The 20,543-nt window shown below is 40.8% G+C and overlaps 1 protein-coding gene across 3 annotated transcripts; it reads right to left on the bottom strand.

Moving 5' to 3' along the window:
- Positions 1–5,479: 5,479 nt before the first annotated feature.
- COPS3 (COP9 signalosome subunit 3) lies at positions 5,480–19,957 on the bottom strand. 3 transcript variants are annotated; one of them, XM_037910706.2, is made up of 12 exons: positions 19,431–19,957; positions 15,894–16,023; positions 13,506–13,618; positions 13,361–13,410; positions 12,300–12,392; positions 11,349–11,528; positions 9,796–9,936; positions 8,667–8,840; positions 7,117–7,203; positions 6,613–6,726; positions 6,057–6,137; positions 5,480–5,808 (listed from the first exon to the last, which is right to left on the bottom strand). In XM_037910706.2, the coding sequence occupies exons 1-12, from the start codon at positions 19,483–19,485 to the stop codon at positions 5,755–5,757; spliced, it is 1,272 nt and encodes a 423-aa protein (XP_037766634.1). In that variant the 5' UTR covers positions 19,486–19,957; the 3' UTR covers positions 5,480–5,754. The 3 variants fall into 3 exon arrangements, with proteins under 3 accessions (XP_037766634.1, XP_037766635.1, XP_037766637.1); XM_037910707.2 differs by lacking the exon at positions 12,300–12,392 and having other exon boundaries at positions 19,431–19,713; XM_037910709.2 differs by lacking the exons at positions 15,894–16,023; positions 19,431–19,957 and having other exon boundaries at positions 12,300–12,460; positions 13,506–13,571.
- Positions 19,958–20,543: the final 586 nt, after the last annotated feature.

Raw genomic sequence — 20,543 nt, 5'->3', positions numbered from 1 at the left:
AGCAGCCGCTCCAGCAGGCCGAGGACCGCTGGTGGGGGAGAGGGGCACCAGGGCCAGTGTGGCACCAACTGCCAGGGATCATCCGCTGGTGGGAGCTGCCGAGCTGTGGTTGCTCCCGCCATCATTCGGGACCGCTGCACAGGGTGTCCCCAGGGCCAGCTGCATGGGGCTGACATGAAAATTATCTTGCATGCCATCAATGCAACAGAGAGAGATGCTACTGAGCTCTGGATTTTTGCATAAGACAAGCTGTTCTAATGCTGTCTGTGAGATTTTTCCCAATTCAATTCTGTTTTTGTGGCTGCTGCTGGGGAACAGAATCACTGTACATTCCAGAGACGTGTTGCTATCACTCAGACCATTGAAAGCCACTGCACTGCAAGATACCCATGCCCCTTCAAACTGTGATACTACTGGAAGGTTGGCTGGAAAGACCAAATAATCTTACTGGAAGGCATTCATATGCCAAATTTACCATTTGAAGACCAACATTGTGACACTTGCAGAGGTATGTTGGTCAATATTTTCCAAGCAGCAGACAAATGGAGAAAAATTGCCAAGGGGTACCTTTTCACTTGCTATCAAGAAGGCAAATTATCAAGCAATGGAATGGCTCCAGGATGATCGAGTGCATCCAAAACTAAACCTCTGCTATTGGGCATGGATGTGTCTTGGAGAATGTACTGATCACACCAGTTACGTATGAAATACTATTCACTCCTACATCAGTCCCACAATGCTTGTGCCAAAGACCAGATGCTCACCTTTCCAGCAGCCTGCCTTATTGGAGATGTGTGAGTGTGGGATGGATAAGGAGCAGTGTGACATGTCTAACAGTGGTGCCCTTGAGAGAGAGGACACTGATATTTATCTATTTGATCTTGTATTTAGATGATACTCTCAGCACCTTTCCTAGACCTGAAGAGGTCTGTGTAAGCTCAAAAGCTTGTCTCTCTCACCAGCAGAAATTGGTCCATTAGAAGATATTACCTCACCCACCTTGTGTCTCTAATATCCTGGGACTGACATGGCTACATCATAGCCTTGACATGTAGAAGTTAATGCAAACCTCCCTAGGATTATCAAAGATCAGTGGGTTTTTTTTTTTTAATATAAGCAATGCATCCCTGTGTTAAACTATAATTAAAAACAGTTTATTTTAAAACATTTTCTCAAATATATATCTACATAATTGATCTAGCCTTGTCATGTTTGGTGCCATCGCGTTTGTGGGAGAAGGGCTTTTGAACAATACGATGTCCTCAGAAACCCAACTGAAGGACCTGGAAATGGGAGGGGTGGGGTGCAAAGAGCAAGTCCCCTCATCTTGCTGCAGCTGGCGACACCATTGAAATTATGATTTTCTAGATGGTTTTGAACCAAATGACACTCCCCGTACCTGTCAATCACTACCTTGCCCATGGGATGAGATTTTACTACATTATGCACCCAGCCAAATGCTCCCATTGAAGATTATGCAACACAGGCTAGTGCTGATAACCAATGTTCCAAGCCTTTACATATAAAACCACCACATAAGACTTCACATATGCCAAACATAGAAATTTGCATTCTGGTTCAGATCTGAGGTCCATCAAATTCAGCATCTTGCCTCCAACAGTGGCCTGCTCCAGACGTTTGAGAGGAAGGCGTAGGAACTCCCCCCAACCCCCACAGGCAAATGCCCATGCACCAAGCATCTTCCATTTCTATGAGAGATGCAGCATGAACTTTGAGCCTTTGCCAATCACTATACAAACTCCTGACTAAAGCACAATGCATTGGAAGCTGTATAGTGTCACTCTAGACAGCATTACAGCTCCTGGACAGGGTTAACATTGCTAAAAAATGTGGAGGAAAACCCCAAAAAGCTGTAATGTAGCCAATTCGAAGCCTCAGCTAACATCTCACTATTATAGGGCAGGCGTAGTATATGTAAGACAAACTTAAAAGAGTTACACTTCTGTTTGTGATCTTTATTTTTCAATACTACATTTAAACAACTTCTCAGGACTAACCTTCTCAGCCATTCTGGCCATGCAGCAAACCACATTTCTTAAGTTATACAGATAACCTATGACAACACAAGAAATGAGTCACAATTGTAGCCTACTAAAAGGAGGGGAGAGTTGTGCGGAAAGAAGCAATTTTGGTCAGGCAGCAGCACCTGGAGCAATGGCAAGTATACTGTGTGTGAAAAGCTCAGTGACCTGGTTATGCTGCAGTGCTCCTTAAAAATGGCACTAATATTACAGGAAGATATCCAGAAGCAACTTCTGGCCCTTTCTCAACTATTTCAGCCTCTGTTAAACATCTGAATGAAAGGCCCCACCCTGTGGCTAGAAACTGTAGCTGCAAGTTGTTTTAAGGAAGGGTATAGCTTACCCTCAACAAATTGAAGTACAGTTGCAAACTAGATGCACCAAAGTATGTATTAGATTTATTTCACTGTACATGCATCTAATAGTTTGTGGATGCATCTTGTGGGCACTTATGAAGATTGGGGCCACAGGATTTTTGAGATGTTAAATTCAGTTGAGCATAGCACGCAATGTTAAGTTTAATCATGTGTTTTCCCCTAAAATAGTATTTAAATCCAGAAGGCTTAAGTGGTGGCAAAGCTTCCAGTCCCTCACTGGGGTCTGAACTGTTCTGCACCTTTCAATGACCAGGTCAGATGAAAGCAATGCAAGGAGTTAATTTGTTGAAAACCTACAAAATGTTATTTGCAACAGTCCCAGAAGATGTACAGATGCCAGAACTGAGCCACCCTAGCCTGTTGCCACTCTTGTCCTACTTCAGCCCTTCCAACTGCCCCTGTCTTGGGGCACTATGGCTCATGTTAGATGGTAAGTGCTAATGAGCTGGGATCTTGATTACAATTTTCAAAGCCAACTAGAGGATTTATCCACACAACTTCTGTCCGTTCCAATGAGAATTGTGTGGCTAAACCTGCCAGCTGGCTTTGAATATCTCAACACATCTTTTAAAGATTTAGAACACTAGAATACTGTAGCATAAAACAAGGACTATATAACTTGGAAATTTTATAGGTGTGTTTATACCACCCTTTAAACTTGTTCATGTTGCTTATTTGACCAGCATGAGGACAAAAAACGCAAATTATACAACTGTTAACAAGCAGCTGTATCAAATCAACTGCATGACTAACACTAGTTTGCTCAGTGGTACTATATTAAGCTAAGTAGTTTGTTGACAGTTATTTGAGATAAGTCCACAAAAGCACAAATAGGAACAGTTTAAAATTGTGTTGTTGAACTATCACTTAGATGAAGGTTGATGGGGGGTTTTAAACTATTAAAATGCTTTGGTTATATTCACTTCCTATGCCATGTTTTTAATGATTCTTCTATGTGAAAGGGGGCCTTTTCATATGTTTGCATAAGCTGTAGTTTGTGGTTAGTCATCTTCTGTATCTGTTGTGTGGTGGCTGCACATAATGAAGGACTCTTTCACAACCCAGCTTCTCACTTGTACCTGCAGTGCTACCAATCTTTTATTTAAGGTATTTCTAGAGCACCAAACAGTATGGCACATTCAGCATTTAAAATCGCTGCAGGACTAAACAGGAGAGAAGGTTGGGAAGGAGCAAGGCCCAGATTTGTAAACTTATTTAGGTGTGTTCAATTTAGAAGCCCAAATCCCATTTGGATTCAAGTGCATAAAGCCCTTTTCAAAATGAGATGTAGGCTCCTAACTCAGTTTAGGCATTGCAAGGCTGACCGCCATCATGTCCAAGTGTCTTTAAAAATCTGAGTCTAAGACTTAAAATCACAAATCTTTACTAATTACAAGTGTGGCAAGGCAACGTATGAAACAAGGACTTGCTGTAAGGTTAGGTGTGAAAGCTGCCTTCAGTATAGAAGCTGTTCTACGATGGGAAGCAGCACATCCAAGGATATGTCTACACTGGAAAAGAATATACCCTGCTGCAGTGAGTCTCAGGGCCCAGGTATAGAGTCTGGGTCCCACGCTAAGAATAGCTGTGCAGATGTTCTGGCTTGGGCTGTTGAAGCCTGCTAAGGGGGGTGGATTTCACAGCTCAAGCTGGAACCTCTAGACAGCTATTTTTAGCTCGGTAGCATAAGCCCGAACCTTTAGACCTGGGCTCTGAGATTCGCTGTTGTAGGGTCTGTTTGTGTTTGTTTGCTTTTGGCTGGGTAGACATGCAAAACAACAGAGCAGGCTATTTGGGGTAACAGTTTTAAACAACACTCATACACCAGCCACAGACGAGCTTGGGCATCATTTTTCCTTCTACTGGAGAGGGCATCTCTCTGTCAAAGGCGGCTCTGCTAGATTTAGAGCTCTTTAAAAGCAGTTCCCAATATCAGCGTTAGAAGCACAGGTGCTCTATAGCCCCACAGTAGTCTCGCATGGAAGAGGGCCTTCAGTGGTGCTCAGCCCTCAGCAGCTCCCACGGAGATACCTAAGTGGGCACTGTGGGATGCTGAGCAATTCTGAAAAATCTGACTCAGGGACATGTTTATGTCTGACAGCAGGAGGGCAGCAGTGACAGGAACTGTTTCAAAAGTGCTCGCTTAACACTGAGAAGCTTCAGATATACAAAAACTGCAAAACTAACAGCCAACCTGTTGATTCAATGGGTAAACTACTTCAATAATTCAACAAAGCATCTATGGTTGAAATGAATCCTTGGATTTCAAACTGAAGAACACTATTCCAGCATACATTACCTCCATATGACAAGTCTGCTTTTATATTAGTAGTGTATTAAAGTGCCACAAAGAGGTAAGCCTCAAGAGTAGCTCTATAGTACCTTCTGTACTTAAACTGAATTCACATACAGCCAAGTTCCAGGCTGCTTTAAAAGCTCCTTTATGTCAGGCTGTGTAGCCTTGAGCCACTAGAGTTCTTTTCAATGCAAACTGGACTTCACCTCCGTCTTGCCCCACAAAATCCAGGTTTTAAAGATACCCTTTTGTTTAGCTCTAGAAATTTTCATCTGATTGCAAGAATATTCCATTAATATTGAAGGACATTAATCCTACCACTGGTGTTTAAATTACTGCCATAAAATAAGTAGTTGTCATATATAGAGGACCCTACAGCCTTTTGCGCTCTACAGCAGAGCCAGCTAATGCCACATTCTAATTCCATACCAGCACTGGAATGCTTTGGTAATATTCTCAGCCTTTTGGGATGAAGAGGGTTTATATTTAATCACTTAATGGACAGCTGGATTGGGTAGGGAAAGAATGTAAGTTTACAAAAATTGTTACTCTTAAATAAAGTAAATTATTTTTTCTATACATATGATAAATAAATCTGTATTTATAGAGCAAACTGAGTCCAAAATGCTTTCAAATAATGAACTAATAATTGTCTTGTATAAGTGACCCATACTTGTTTGTATTCTTCCCTGAACAAACACACATCAAACAAATTTTGTAGGAGAGGAAAAAGGACTGCTACAGAAACAGCAACATTCAAACCATTTAAAACAAAAGGAAGATTATTTAATGCATTAACGATGTTAATCTGAAGATAAATAAATCCACAACAGACTTTAAAATTTCTTTGAGATTTCCTTTCTTTGCAGAGAATATTTTTGAAATCATACAGTACTGAGAAGGTGTCATTTTATTTTCTATATGTCCAGGTGAAAGCCTCAGTTCTCTCTGCTCTCTTCATAGGACTTTTCAATGCCCAGTCCAAAAGGTGGTTTTCTTTAGCTTTTACTTTAAAACAGAATAGTGGCCAATGTTAATTTCAAGAATAACTTGAAGGTTTGTTTCCTGAATCATCTTCTTGAGAGCCCATACTCTGTAAGGGAAGAAGAGAAGTTAATTCTGTAAAAATTCTTTCCCGAGATTTATTTTCATCCTAAGAATAATTCTAAAACGTCTAATCACAAGAAGAGACAGGAAAATAAAGTAGACATAAAAGAACCTGCACTCTCACTTTTTGCACAGTGCTCACCATGTGTGGTGTTTACCCACTTTCCACATCTGACTTTATTTAGATTCTTAAGTTCAGTATACATTCTCTGTGAAAGACCTTATGTCAGTTACCTTCTGCACAAACTGAGGGTTCACAGTGATCTCTTGATCCATGGCTTTCAGTCGTTCGTCAAGCTCTATACACTTCAGCATCTGAGAAAGGCATGTTGAAAACAGCAAGTTGATTAGTTTGTCCAAGTCCATTTATAGCTCAGATGTGTCATGAGCTAATGAAAAGCAAGCATTTGGTAGCCAATGTTATAGATGAACAAGATTTTTAAATAGAAGAGTAATTTTTCTAGTATTTAACTCAGTCAATCCTATTGACTTCACATAGTCAATATTATGGGGTCAAAGTGCTGGCATGCTTCAGCTTGCGCCTAGTGTACAATAGGGAGCTCAGCACTGACAGTAATTGCCTAGTAGAGATGGTAAATGACTACAACCTAATTGCTACAAACAGCAGAATAATTTCATAGCCCTGCATTTCTGCTATATTGAGGTTCTTCACCTTTTAAAGCACCTGGCTTCCACCTATTCAAGAAGTGAATGTATCACAAAATCTCTCCTTATAACACCATTATTAGATTTTGAAGGCAATAGCAAGAATGTATTAAATGTTATTTACCTCCTGATCAATGTTATGAAGCATAGCTGGATTGTTGTATTTTTCAGGATTATCATGGAAACAGACCATACCATCTTTCTGATTAATACTTGCAAAGATTTCACCATCTTCTATCTGAAAGAGGTGAAACAGTTTGTAATACAAAGATTAACCTGAATACGGAAGAGTAAAAAAAAAAAATTTAGATAACCCACAGTGATGATTCAAACACTGATCTTAAATATATTTTAAAATGTAATCATCAGTCTTGGTTCTTCTTTCCCAACAGTCTATTCCAAACAGAGGTGCGTACATCATTCTAGTATAAAAGACAGGCATTACCGATGTTTGGTTTGGATTAAAGCAGTTCAGACGTTTTTGGGCAGGAGATGGCAACTTAAAAAAAATCAGGGATTGCCACTGCTAAATAAATATTGACTGGTCATATCAGAATATTAACCAATTATAAGTGATTTGGGTCCGTTTTGTAATTAAAAGCCACTTTAGTCAAGTAACATTCCTTACCATGTGAAGGACATATTTTTCTGCTTCCTGGGGCCCCGATAGCTGCACTCTACTTGCCATATCTTGTAATGACAGGGTTAAAAATGTCTGAAAGTTAGAAGCATAGCAAACCATTATAATCTGAAGCCACAAGCTGCTGTTCCTATGAGTTCTTTATGGACTACATAACTAACTGCATTTTTTAAATTGATCTGTTGACTAATAATGGTGTGAACATGCAGAATAGGAAGGCAGTACAAGAGTATCATGAAAATACTTGACTAATTTCTTCATGGAAACTGATGTTTTATATTGCTAGGTGCACGTATGTGCACAACTGGGTGACTATTACCAGAATGCTGTGTTTATAATTCTTTCCCTCCTAAAGGAAGCCTAGGTGATGTCAAGCTTCCTTTTTCCCCCATGAAAGTTCTCTGCTAGACTAACACAGCTATTTCTTTCGAGAGATGTATCCATTGTTTTAATTCTGTAGTCCATTTCCCAAATAATCCTATTACAGTAGAACCTCAGAGTTATGAACACCTCAGGAATGGAGATTGTTGGTAACTCTGAACAAAACACCATGGTTGTTTTCAAAAGTTAACAACTGAACAGTGACTTAATACAGCTTTGAACCTTTACTATGCAGAAGACAAATGCTGCTTTCCCTTTATTTTTGTAGTAGTTTACATTTAACACAGTATTGTACTTGCTTTTTTTCCCCAGTCTTTGCTGCTGCCTGATTGTGTACTTCCGGTTCCAAATGAGGTGTGTGGTTGACTGGTAGTTCATAACTATGGTGTTCGTATCTGAGGTTTTACTGAACATTATATGCCTGAAGCACACACCATTTGAGTTAATTTAAGCAAAAGAGTATCTTAACTTTCCCTGGTCACCTCTAGGAACCACTCTGATCTCTACTCAGTTGCATGTGTAACTGACCCCACTTCTTTCCCAATTCTTCTGCCACTGGACAGTCCCACCCTTCTTCTTTCCTACTCCAGAACTCAGATGAAGTTGTAAAGTTCAGTTTCCCACAGAAGACGGGAAAACTGAAGGTACCGGGGGGCATCTTTACTGACTTCTTTGGCTACATATAAAAGTTGTGGGCAAGTTCTCAGTTGATATAAATAAGTCAGCACGGCCTATTGACTTCCATGGTAGTACACCAGTTTACTGCAAGGTCTGGAAGCTTCGGCATAAGAAGGAGGCAGGCAAGTGAATCTATATATGTAATACAGAAGCAAAGAGGCCCCCTACTTCTGTATCCAGAGTTTTTGTATTCCTCATACAAAAATACACATTCACCTTTATTTAAAATATGGTTAATTTTACTAGCTCATTATATAGATTGTTTTCACTTCAGTAGCACTATATTCAATAGATGCATTTACTAAACAATGCAATTACTTTTTAAAGTGACTATTACGGACATAATCAATGTACTATTGATCCAATCTATCACAATGTTACATACATACAAGACTATTTTTAGATTAGCCCTTCCAGATATAGTGTGCTAAATGCAGAATGCCTGGATGACTGATGCCAAAAGAAAACCTGCACCTTACCTTGGTTAACCTCTGTATATTCTTTTTATAAAGAGATGACAAGCACTGCTTAACCAGCCCCATATTGTTATCTCTGGTGAATGTTTCACTATGTTTGTTGACCAAGTTTCGGAGCTCCGATGGTTTATTGGTTGAATAAACTTGTGCTAATTCATGGTACGCATTACTAAGGGGCTGCAAATAGAAAAACAGATTTTTAATGCATATGGAATTCAGTCTTACAACGGTCTATTTAATAGTTTTGCGCTGAAAGTTATTTAAGCCACTCTTATTGTGAACACCATAAAACTTTTTTTTAAAAGGGGCTCAAGTCCCCCAGTGGATTAATGCACTAGACTTTCACCTCTGAAGATCTAGATTTAAAGCATGTAGAACACAAGTTTGGTGGTTTCAACCTAGCTCTCAAACATCTGCTTGTATCACAAAAGCATAACAGTCAGACTGTAGGCTCCTTGAGGCAGGGACTGTCTTTGCATTCTACCCACATTCAAGCCAAGGGGGTCAGATCCTGTTTAGGGCCTTTTTTAGAATCTCTGCACAATAAACTGAATTATTCAGTATGGCATTCCTGAGATTCAAGTAGAGATCAGCTATGTGAAACTAGAGGGTTTTGTTGTGTTTCAGGACATGGACACTGCTAAAGGGAGCTAATGGGAAACCTTAGGAGTCTTGCTTACTATCTAACAAAAGTAGAAGGCTAGTGAGTTCACCAAGTGCATTACTAAGATGTCAGATTGATAAATGTGAAGCCAGTTTATTCTTTTGACTGGAATCCATTTCCATTTAAGATGTAAAAGCTGTGTTGCAACATAATCAAAAGTGCTTATGTTTTATTTTATTTTTATATATATAAATAAATAAATAAAACTGAGAAGGCATGCAATCACTTTCTAGCCATGCCTTTTTTGTGACTTACAAACAGGCACAAGCCCGAATGACATTTGTTTCTAACATTTCCAATAATCTAGAACAGTAAACAGAACTGCATAAAAGATCCAAGGAAGACAGATTCTTGGCAAACACTACAACTTTTTATTCTGAATGTATAGTCCAGGTTATTGTTCAATTGTCTTTTGAAGAACCCCCCCCACCCCCCAAAAACAAACGAAAAAAAAAAAATCACACTTACCTTAATGAATCTACCCACTATCTGAGAGGTGTACTTTGGTAGCTGTTGAACTTTGCCAAGTAGTATCAAAGAAACTAGAATGTACTTTTTATACGATTCCAACATAATATGACTGACTGCCATGGCTGGAGTAGTTATTGCCTAAGCAAGAGAAAGGGATGGGAATAAAAAATGATATTTAATAAGGTTTATGCCAGTGACATTCATTTCTAGATTTAAAACTCCATATGTAAAAGGGATGTGATGGAACATGTAATTCACCAGTGTGTGTTAGGCTCTGTGAAAATGGAAGTTAGTTTAGTGAGAATCACTCAGAAGAGCCTAAAAAGCAACTTCTTGACCAGCTGCTCAAAACCACAACATAACATTTTGTACAGTGAAACTGGTCTTAAAATGACCCCACAAGGGTCAAAACAAAAAACTTTTTCATTTAGTAGTGGTGGGCTTTAAGTACAGATCAAGAATTGTACTTGAAACCTTTGGGAGCCTTTGAAGAGATTACTTGAAGAAGGGGCTGGCTACTGAAGGTAGTTTGGTCATTTTCCATAAGATTTTTATCCATTACAAAGACATACAAAAGTTTTGAAAAGCTTTAGATCATTTGTTTGTACAGAAAATCATTTAAATTCAAGAGTACTAAAAAAGGTTAGAGGAAAAGTTAAATTCCTTTTGTCTTAAGGTTTTACCCCTGCTAGAACACCTACAATTACCAAAAGAGCAGGAAAAAAAGTTTACTTTGTGCATTTGACTGCATTTGTCGTCTACAGAATTTCCCATTTGTGGGTCTTTCACGCAGAAGCCAGAAGAAAGAAAAGCCATTTACAAATAAGTAGAAAAACAAGAGTGACAGCAAATACCAAAAATTAGGCGTGGTTTCAGGGGCAGATGTACTACCTGAAACCCCTAAACTGATTTGTCTTGAAGTTAGCATGTGATTTTAAATCCTCATACATGTTTATGAAAGTCAGCCTGTGAATTGTTGCCATCCGCTACGAAATAAGAAACAAATGGCAATCCAAGAAAGTTTAAAAGGAGATAAAAAGCAACACAAGCATTTGATAGCCAGGCTCAGTCATATGATCTTGTAGGCATGTAACCAGATCCCTTGAGAGGTTCTGTGGTGCAGTAACACTTGGATTTTTGGCTGGAAATGCACAATGGACCATTATTTGCAGCCACACAAATTTTTTTTCCTATACAGCCCTGATTTAAGCAGAAAAGGATATAGCAAAATCCTACAGTAACTGAAAACACATCTAACTTAGATTTGCTAGATAACTATATGTGGTGCACAGACATAAAATAGCAGCAGTGAAGTATATATATGGAAGGCCCTCAAATACTATGGTGATGAGCAGCAGTATAGAACGCCAGGATAGGTATATTTAACACAAGTACAAAAATAAGAATCAAAGACTCCAATACCTTATCTTATGAAAAGAGCCATAACTGATCTTTTTGGCAAGTTTAAAAAACCCTACACACACAGTTTTGGACTTTCAACCAATCACATTCCTGATCTTCCCACCGATTTTTGATTCAGAGAAAGTTACCTGTTCGTAAAAGTAGAGCGCTCTTTCGAAGTTCTTTAGCCCAGTGTATATCATCCCACCATAGTAGTAGTAACATAAAAAGTGCTTCGCATCATATGCCCCATTCTCTTTACAAATATCCATCATGTCCACGTCTAGATATGGGAGGGCAGGTTTAAAGCATTTTGCTAACAAACAGAGCTACAAGAAAATAAACTAGGGTTACATGACCAGACACCTCTATTCCATCTTAAAAAACAGCAACTAAAATTCAGTTTAGTACCATTTATTAATCTTAATGCACTTTACTGCAAAAACGCAAGTAGCAACACAATCCAGGAAATGATGCAATTCCAGTAGTGTTTTACTATAGGCTGGTCATAACCATTATGACATTGCAAGATCTACCAACACCACTGATGAGCTATTACAAATTATATTAAAATAACTCCACCCTAATTTGCAAAACTGCCTGAAACATTCCACACAAGCTAGCCTGCTGGCAGCACAAAGTGCCACATGTGATAATCCCAGTTCAAGCCCTGTGCCCCAGGAGCTAAGAGCAATGCAAAAACAGAAAATTCAGCCCACAGAGTTTGGAAGAGATGTGCAAATGCCTCATGCCATTGTTGAGCAAATCTACTCTGGATAACACTCAACAATATCTGGCTCTGGAAGGAGCTGTGTGTTGCCCTCCTCAGCAAAAGGAAGGATCACCACCATCCAGACTTTCAGAAGTGATGGAGGGCAACAAAATGAAGGATCTAAGAGGATCCACTACAAATCCCATTCTAATGATTTCACATATTAAAACATCAGCATATCTTATGGTTTACTATCATCATAAAACCCACTATACTTGTACTCATTCCTCCATTTCAGAAGGATGAAGCACATATTCACCCACTGCACAAAGGGATTGGGCCAATTTAAAATTTTTATTCTTGGTATTAGCCTGATATAACCTTTTACCTGGCAGAGATCAGCATGTATTGAGGTCAGCTGGTTTGTGTTCATCTGCATCTTGTCTATGGCTTGTCTGAGAATGCCAATTCCTCGCAGGGGCTGTCAGAAATTACATCTCTTTCAGATAATTTCTCATAGTTGGCAGCATATTGGATCTTATGTTGACACTTACAAATGAAAAATAACACTAATTGATAGGTTACATTTAGTAACAATTACTCTGAGGTTCCCCCTTCCTTGTAGGATACTGCAGTCCCTTCTTAAGAGATAAAATTATTCTTGGCTATTAACTAGCCTTGGTTTGCTTCTCTTGATGGACTACTAAAATTTAGCATTTCTGCTGCAAAAAGACAATTCTATTAAGAGCACATTATATGGTTAGAATACTAGAAAATTACATTCTCAAAGACCTAATCCTCACAACACCAAAAACATGACTCTGTTCACACTGAAATCAAAAGCAAAACTCCCAATTAGTTTCATTTGGAGCAGAACCTGGCTTCAACCCTATTTTCTAACTCTAAAAAATAATAAAGTGACTAGAAAGCTAACTTCTTAACCTTACAAATGTGATTCTCAAAGCTTTGTGTTTCATCAGTCCACTCTAAACAGTCATCACAGTTTGTTGTATATTTTAAGACACCTACTCAGGTGGTAGGCTTATGTGAAGATAACGCTGAAGGCAGTAACAACTGACTTACCAGTACCAATTATTTTGGTACAATCACTTATTTTTGTGTATTGTCTAGAGAATTTCAGCTCCATCAAAAGTTAGTGAGCACAGTAATTTCCTATTTTGCGTATGTTCCATATCATGGTTTATTTGCCAGTGCTCTAAAGAATTAATGGTATTTTCTTCCTTTTAGGATCTCTCTGAAATAACCCTTTTTAAAATCTAGTTTTGGAGCCATTACCTTCCTGTACATACAGGAGCAAGAATCTGCATAGAAACGTTCTTAATGAGGAATTAGCAACAAATCTCAAAATGAGACACTAAGTCTACTATGAACAAACTAAAGAACTTGGATATATAGTCTACTTATTTCTACTAGGTGACATCTGCTTACCTGTTTTCTTTCCACAAGGGCATTTGTTAACTGGTGGCAGAGGCCAGCAACTAGATACAACAATAAAAAAAGTGAAAATCACAAATACCACCTATACCAAATTTAGATTATGTAGGTGTACAGAACAAATTGAAAGTTCACTTACAAGTGTCTGTTGCATATCTAATGTGCTCCCCATTACAAGTGCTGATAAAAAGCTGGACCTGCGAGAATAATGTTTCGAAATCAGGGACACTTGGCATAGAAAACTTCACAAACCTAAAAACAAATCAAAAAATTAAACACTTAGTTTCTGTAAATTAAAAACTAAGGCGTCACCCTGAAATTATCTCTGCAGGGGCAGGTAAACTTCTTCAACTATGTGGAGCTAATTGCAGACTTGGCCCAAAGTGCATATTGTGGACTTTTTTTTTTTAGTTTGGCATACTAAAACTTTATAATCCAAGCTTAAGTATCCTGACAAACAAAGAGCCCATGCTTTACAGAACTAAACTTTGCAAGTATGCTGTCTCAGCTGAGAAGAGTAAAAGCATCTTAAACACATTAAAAGGCATACACCTGACAACTACACTGGTATTTGACAATGTGATTAAAAAACCCTCACCTCCATGCAGAGTCTTATGCAAACTTTCACTACAGAGCAAGTTACAGCATGTGAAGTAGTAACTTTAAATAGCATGAAGAATACTCTAATAGAGCAAACCTAAACAAAACCCAACCAAAAAACTGCACCACACATTCCCACTTCCCTCACATTCTTCCCCACCCTAAAGACACATATAAACAAAAAAGTTTGCACTTAGTCAATCAGCACGTTTTTTATAGACACGTCAATTTACTTTTTCAAGCTATATGTTGCTTAAGTTTATTTTTTTGAGAGCAGAAGTCTTCTTAATGGTTTTGTATTTCCTCCACTACACCAAGAACAAACCATCACATTAGTCCTTCATAAGTACTTCCCATTAACCTTGGAAATATTGAAGTACTATTGGTACTGTACCCCTCTGATGGTTCTTCTTTATTGCTTTCTCGCTATGTCTTAAGTATGCTTGTGGTTCCTACTCAACTAAAATGTTTAGAGTGTGTTTCTTGAGAAGCATTCAAATTCCTCTCATCTCCTCTGCTCCTTTTTGACCCTGAACTCTCTTTGTCATCCTAAGTCTGTAAATTTGTATATCACTACTCCAAAACATTGCCCATGATGACACTGCCTTGACTATACTTCCACTGAAATCCTCATCCATGCATTCAGCACACTTCTCCTTGACTGCTGAAAATCCCGGCCTACTGTATGGCCTCCTCAAATTCCAACATCCCTGGGAAGCCGTATCCTGAAAATCTCCAAGCACATATTCTGACTCCACTTACTGCCCATTTATTTTAGGGTGTAGTTTAAAACTGCCTATATTCTTAAACTTCATTTACTTGTCGTGGATGGCTACTAACATACCTGCTATTCCTCTTGTCCCTTCACAAAGTCCTTCCACTGTTTGTTCCAAACAGAAGATACAGAGTGGAAGACTTGCACTATTTTCCTGTACTTCTGACTCAATGAATCCATCCGTTCAAATCTCATCATTTAAACATCTCCTCTTACTGACAGTTGCCCTTTCTCCCCTTATTTGTTTTTAAAAACTAAATGTTTTAATTTAGTCACCCCATGTTTTCACCATTGGTGAGGCACGACAAAGACTGTGTGCTTTTTTAGAATTTTGTAATGCATTTTTGGGATCCAACTTGCATAAAATCCAGTACAAAGTGAAGTACTGTATGTACTAGTACTTATGGTATTATATTTTTGTCAAAATGAGATTTGCAACAAGAGCTAGTTTTCTGACAGATGAAGATCAAATTTTTGTTTCAAAGTTACTTTATAGAATCCCAGTAGTGCCACTTGTAAAGACACTTCCCTTGAAGTTATGTGATGTCAGGAACAAAAGATGGCTCCAACTCCCTACACACAATTTTTCAATAACTCATCCATATCCTAACCCCCTACAACAATTCAACTGCTTTCTTAACCTGCATGATAATGAGACCTTCCAGATGGGCAGAATAAATGCTAGCTAAGAAACTGAGACAGCAGACCACACTTTTCCATGTACGAAGTGACATTCTGCTTAACGTTATTAATCCAGTTTGCTAATATCCCATTTATGCATCATAGCTTAAAAACCATTTGATTTTTTTTTTTTAAACCCATGAGCAGAAGTAATTATCTATGCAGACCTTCTACATGTAACAGAGATTGCTCATAATTAAAAAATCCTTCCTAGGAGCTGTTTGTCATGGCATTTTACCAATTTCAGAACTGGAATAATATCAAAAAAGTAAAACACACATAAGTCAATACTTTATTTGTAAAAAGGAAGTACACTATGAGAAAAACAAATTAAGCACCAGTATGGCAACAGCACAGTGAAAATGCAAGTATCCAACAGTAATAATTTTGGCTAGCAATTACCATACACAGTCTGAAGTTTTGGAAATTATAAGTAAATTAAGCCTTTAAATAAAGGAAAGGATCACTTACAAAACAGCAAGAACCCCTAAGGAGTGTTCTTGCACATCCAGGGCACCAAGCACTGTATCCAGATGGGAGAGATTTTTTGCTAGTAGTTCCCCGCTTTTATTGATCAATTCACAAAGCTGGGTCATTTGCCCTGAAATATGAAATACTACTGTCAAAATTAAGTTAAAACACTAAATAAAAATTACTTAAAACAGTCAGCATGTCCTCATTTAACACTTCCTTGCTTTTTCCTAGGATTATTTTAAAGAAGCAACTTCGTTCAGTGCAGTAGTCAAACCTACTAGTTTGTTCTTGTTAGCAATAGCCCAGGAATCCAGTCTCCCAGGCTAGGGGACTCACAATAGCTTAAGCTCTCATTTTTTAAAAAAATTGAGCTTCCAGTTGTTATAACTGCAGAAATTTTTTTAAAAAGATTAACAGACTGTAAACCAATGCAGTATCATTTTCTTGAGTCTGCAGCGAGAACTAAGTGCCACAGCAGCTGCTCAGAGTTTTGCCAAGCTACAGAAATGGAGTTTCACATTTACAGACACACATGGAAAGTCCATCCCCACAAAGTTGTCCATGGACAGCACCCTTGTAGAAGTCTCAGCATCCTCCACCTTCTCAGAAGCTGAGGTGCCAGGAAACTAGTCTTCTCATCAGGGTGCTGCTCCTGGACCTCAGCTTCTTGAATGTCTGATCAGCTTTTTCAGCCTTGTCCATAGCACTTTTGAAGTACAGTACGTGGTATAAAAAATTTAGGCTTAACATCTAGGATAAAAGAGATTGGAGAAAAATCTCTATTTTTTCCAGTTTAGTTTGTGCATACATTATTACATCCAGTCACCTGTAGTTTACTGCTTGGGAGATTCAGCATAGCATGGGGAAAGAGAAAAACATTTCAAATGAAAGAGTGTGCTAAACCTACAAAAATAGACAGAGGGATCAGAGGCAGATGCTGTATCTCAAACTGTTTTTACTTATCTTTTAAAAAAAACACTGGATTTTAAAATCAACTGTGGTCCTCTGAAGCAGACCTGGTTCAACTATCTATTCCGACAGATTAGATACAAACTGCATTGAGGGTCTAACCTCAACTCCTAGAATCTTTGAATCTCTATATATAAAAAGGGAAAGAGGTACACACACAGTTCTCATCTGTCTCCAACCTTTTCCTCTAAATTAGGCTAAATGATGAAAATTTAGCTTTGAGAGAGGGGTGTGATCAAATGGTCTGAGTGCAGGACTGGAAACCAGAAACTCCTGAACTGTAATTTTAGTTCTAATAATGACTCTCTCTATGGCCTTAGGGCTATTACTTCACGCATATATCCACCCTACTGGATCATTAAGAGGATTAGAGCACTCTGAAGTTATATAATGCTGTGCAACTACTAAACATGATCAGTTTTGATAACTTTCCCCTATTAGGTCAATTAAACATCAAAATGCATCTGTTCTGTCAGCATATTGCCAGCCACCAAGCAGTCTACAAGACCAAATTTCTAAACAAGTTGAATTTTATACAGTATAACTGACAGTTAGAATATATATCAAAAGAAAGTTTGAGCCCCACCCAGAAATAACTCAGTCATTGAAGAGATCAAAAGTGGGCTTAGATTTTATGAGAAAACATCAATTGTTGACCTGTGTCAAAGATACGAACATCCCACATAGAGAAACAAAGGGCTGGTCTACATTAGGTTGGCTTAACTACACTCAGGACTGTGAAAAATTTCATGCCCCGTGAGACGTAATTAGGCTGCCCTAAACTCCAGTGTCCGTAGACACCGACAGGTTTATTTACTACAGAAATAGAAGAACCCCTTCCATCGCTGTAGTAAGTTTTTATGCTGCAGCTATACTGCGGAAGCATTTCTAGTGTAGACATACGAAATAAACATGAAAGTAAAGTTCAGGAACTTGCACACATCATGCACTGAAGCTCTATGTAAATACAAGCAGAAATTTGGGTTTGAAAAGGCAATTAAGAAAGACTATGTTATTAAAAGGCTTTCTGCACACAGAGTTATGACAGCTCCAATATGTAATCCTAGCAATTTTTTATCATATGCCTCCCTAGGTAAGTGTCAGAACCCAATACTTTGGATGGAAAAGTCCACAGGTCAGCTAGTCAATACCCCAAAGGCCAATTAAGGAAACACTGGGTACTCGCTACATTTTATTTTCCAGTGTTTCACCCATGTAAAGGGCCAGATTTTTTATAATAGCCGTGCAATAAAATCGAATTTCAAAATGACACACTACCATCAATCTAGACGCTTGCTGATATATTACAGCTATAACCTAAATCTGGAGTTAAGAGTACTTTCCTAATTTGCAAAACTAAGGTCTGGTCTACACTACAGACCTATATCAGTATAACTGCATCACTCAGGTGTATGAAAAATCCACACTCCTGAGTGACATTTATACCTACCTAATCCCCTGTGTAGACAGTGCTATCTCAGCAGGGGAGCTTCTCCCACCAACATAGCTACTGACTCTTGGGGAGGTGGATTAACTCTGCCAACGGGATAGCTCTCGTGTCAGCTTAGAGGATCTTCATTAAAACAGTGCAGCTGCACCGATGCAGCATTTTAACTGTATATTTGTCCCCAGGTTAAGTTTACACTGCAGTAAGCTAGGTTCCGATTTGTGCCCAAAGACTTTGGCAATAGCAGTCAGTGCCTGCTACTTTCCTATTCATCTGCAGACCCTCTAACAAGCAACAGATACCAAAGAGTGAGCAGCCAGGGGATAAAAAACAGTGGGAAGTAGCAATGGTGCCACACTAGAACCCAGCAAATACCACCATTTAGACCAAATACTACTGACCAAACAAACACATGAGAAGAGTTTTACGTGTCAACTTCTATTCCTCAGCTGCCCTAGAAAATTCCTAAATTTCTGGCCTTTAAGACCAACACGGGCCCTTATGATTAGCCTGACTTCCTGTATAACCCAGGATGCAGAATTACACCACATGCTTTCTCCACCTAGCGCACAGCTTGTGGATGAGCGAGAGAGCATCTTTTAGGAAGAGCCTTCCTCTCATGAGTTAAAGAGAAAAGGGGGTGGCGAGACTCCGACAGATGCCAGCCACGCTACCCCAAGTGAGACAAAGGCAGGGCAAAAGGCAACTGAGGTCACGAGCCATCTGAAACCCAGTTTGGAGAGTCCTGACCATGGCCCCGCAGGCTCCGGGGCAGGAACAGGACCGGCCCGCTGGCCGGGCCCCGTGACAGAAGGGAGTGCGGGAGCCGGGGCGATCCCCCATGCCCCGCACGTTCACCCCCAGCCCCGGGCCTACGGCAGCCCCATCTTCGCTCGCGCCCCCGCCGCCGCGCTGCACCTGCGCCCCCGGGGCAGGGCGGGGCCCCGGGCAGCCGTTCGCGGCCCCGCGCTCTCCGCACGGCTCAGCCCGGGTTTTAGCAGCCCCGCTCCCTCACGGTGCCGGTCCCCTTCCCCGTGGCCAAAGCCCAGGCCCAGCCCCACCCCTGCCCGCCCTGCGCCCAGGCTCCCGCTGAGCCCAGCTCGCCCGCCCGCGGTCACCTTGGGCCGAGAGCTGCCGGACGCTGTTGACGAACTGCTCCAGAGCGGACGCCATCTTGGCGGCTCTCGGCGCGGCCGCAGCTCTCCGGGGCGGGGGAGAGGGCGGGCAGGCGGCCCGGGCCGAGAGCGGCGGGGGGACGCGGGAAGGAGGCTCCGGAGCGACGCCGCCACCACCCAGCCAATCAGCGGCCACTTCGGGAGTCGCGAGACTACGCTGCCAACGTCACTTCCTCCATAAAACATCGCGAGGGCAACGGGCCTCGGAACAAACGCCCCCTGATGGTTACCATGGGAACCTCCTGCGCCCGCCTGGCATCGCGGCCTGATGTAAAGGCGCAGAGCGCCCAATGCAGGGGCCGTGTTAGGGGCGAAGCCGTGACTCAGCAACGGCGAAGGCGAGAGGCCGGTCTGTGACGTACTCGCGCCACGTCATCGCCTGTCTTCCTTCCCGCCCCAGATCAGCGCGTCATCCTGTTGCCTCACGAAGCCCCTTGTGATGTCACCCAGCATCCCTAGAACCGGCCCTGCAGCGCCTGGCTTTGCCCCACCCAGTGAGGAGCTGCCAAGATCTTAACAACCGGGTCCGGCTTAAGGGCTGTGCCCCAGCGTGGCTTGTTTGTACCAACAGGGTTACCGTACGTCCCTGTTTTCCCCGGGGGAACTTTAAAATTCTAAAATTCCTCCCAGACGGCGATTTAAGAACCAAAACCCCTGACCTGCCCGGGACAATAGGGGTGTGTGTTGACCCTGCCGAAAGTTCTTTTTTAAAGAGATGGCCCTGAACTAGAAACGAGCTCCGTTTCACAGGTGTGGGTCGCCGCCATGCCCTGGGGGTGTGCTAGGGGGACCAGATGTCCCGATTTTATAGGGACAGTCCCGATTTTGGGGTCTTTTTCTTATATAGGCTCCTATTACCCCCCACCCCCTGTCCTGATTTTTCACACTTGCTGTCTGGTCACCCTAGGGTGTGCACATGTGTGGGTCCCAGCTGCTTCCTGCCCCCCTCATTGAAGCAGGTGTGCAGGGTTACTGCCCTGGGAACTGCAGGGCACCAGTGGACGTGGGGCCAGCTGCAGACAGGGGCGTGGGGCAGGGCTAGCTGCAGGCAGGGGG

Source organism: Chelonia mydas, chromosome 10 (assembly GCF_015237465.2).
Source record: "Chelonia mydas isolate rCheMyd1 chromosome 10, rCheMyd1.pri.v2, whole genome shotgun sequence".
Taxonomy (NCBI): domain Eukaryota; kingdom Metazoa; phylum Chordata; order Testudines; family Cheloniidae; genus Chelonia; species Chelonia mydas.
This window is presented reverse-complemented; position numbering and strand designations above follow the sequence as displayed.

Coding starts and splice junctions, on each gene's coding strand:
- COPS3 (XM_037910706.2), bottom strand. CDS start 19,485: ATGGCGTCCGCTCTGGAGCAGTTCGTCAACAGCGTCCGGCAGCTCTCG. Junction 16,024..19,430: donor CCGGCAGCTCTCGGCCCAAG/GTGACCGCGGGC, acceptor TTCATATTTCAG/GGCAAATGACCCAGCTTTGT. Junction 13,411..13,505: donor TAGATATGCAACAGACACTT/GTAAGTGAACTT, acceptor TGTTGTATCTAG/TTGCTGGCCTCTGCCACCAG.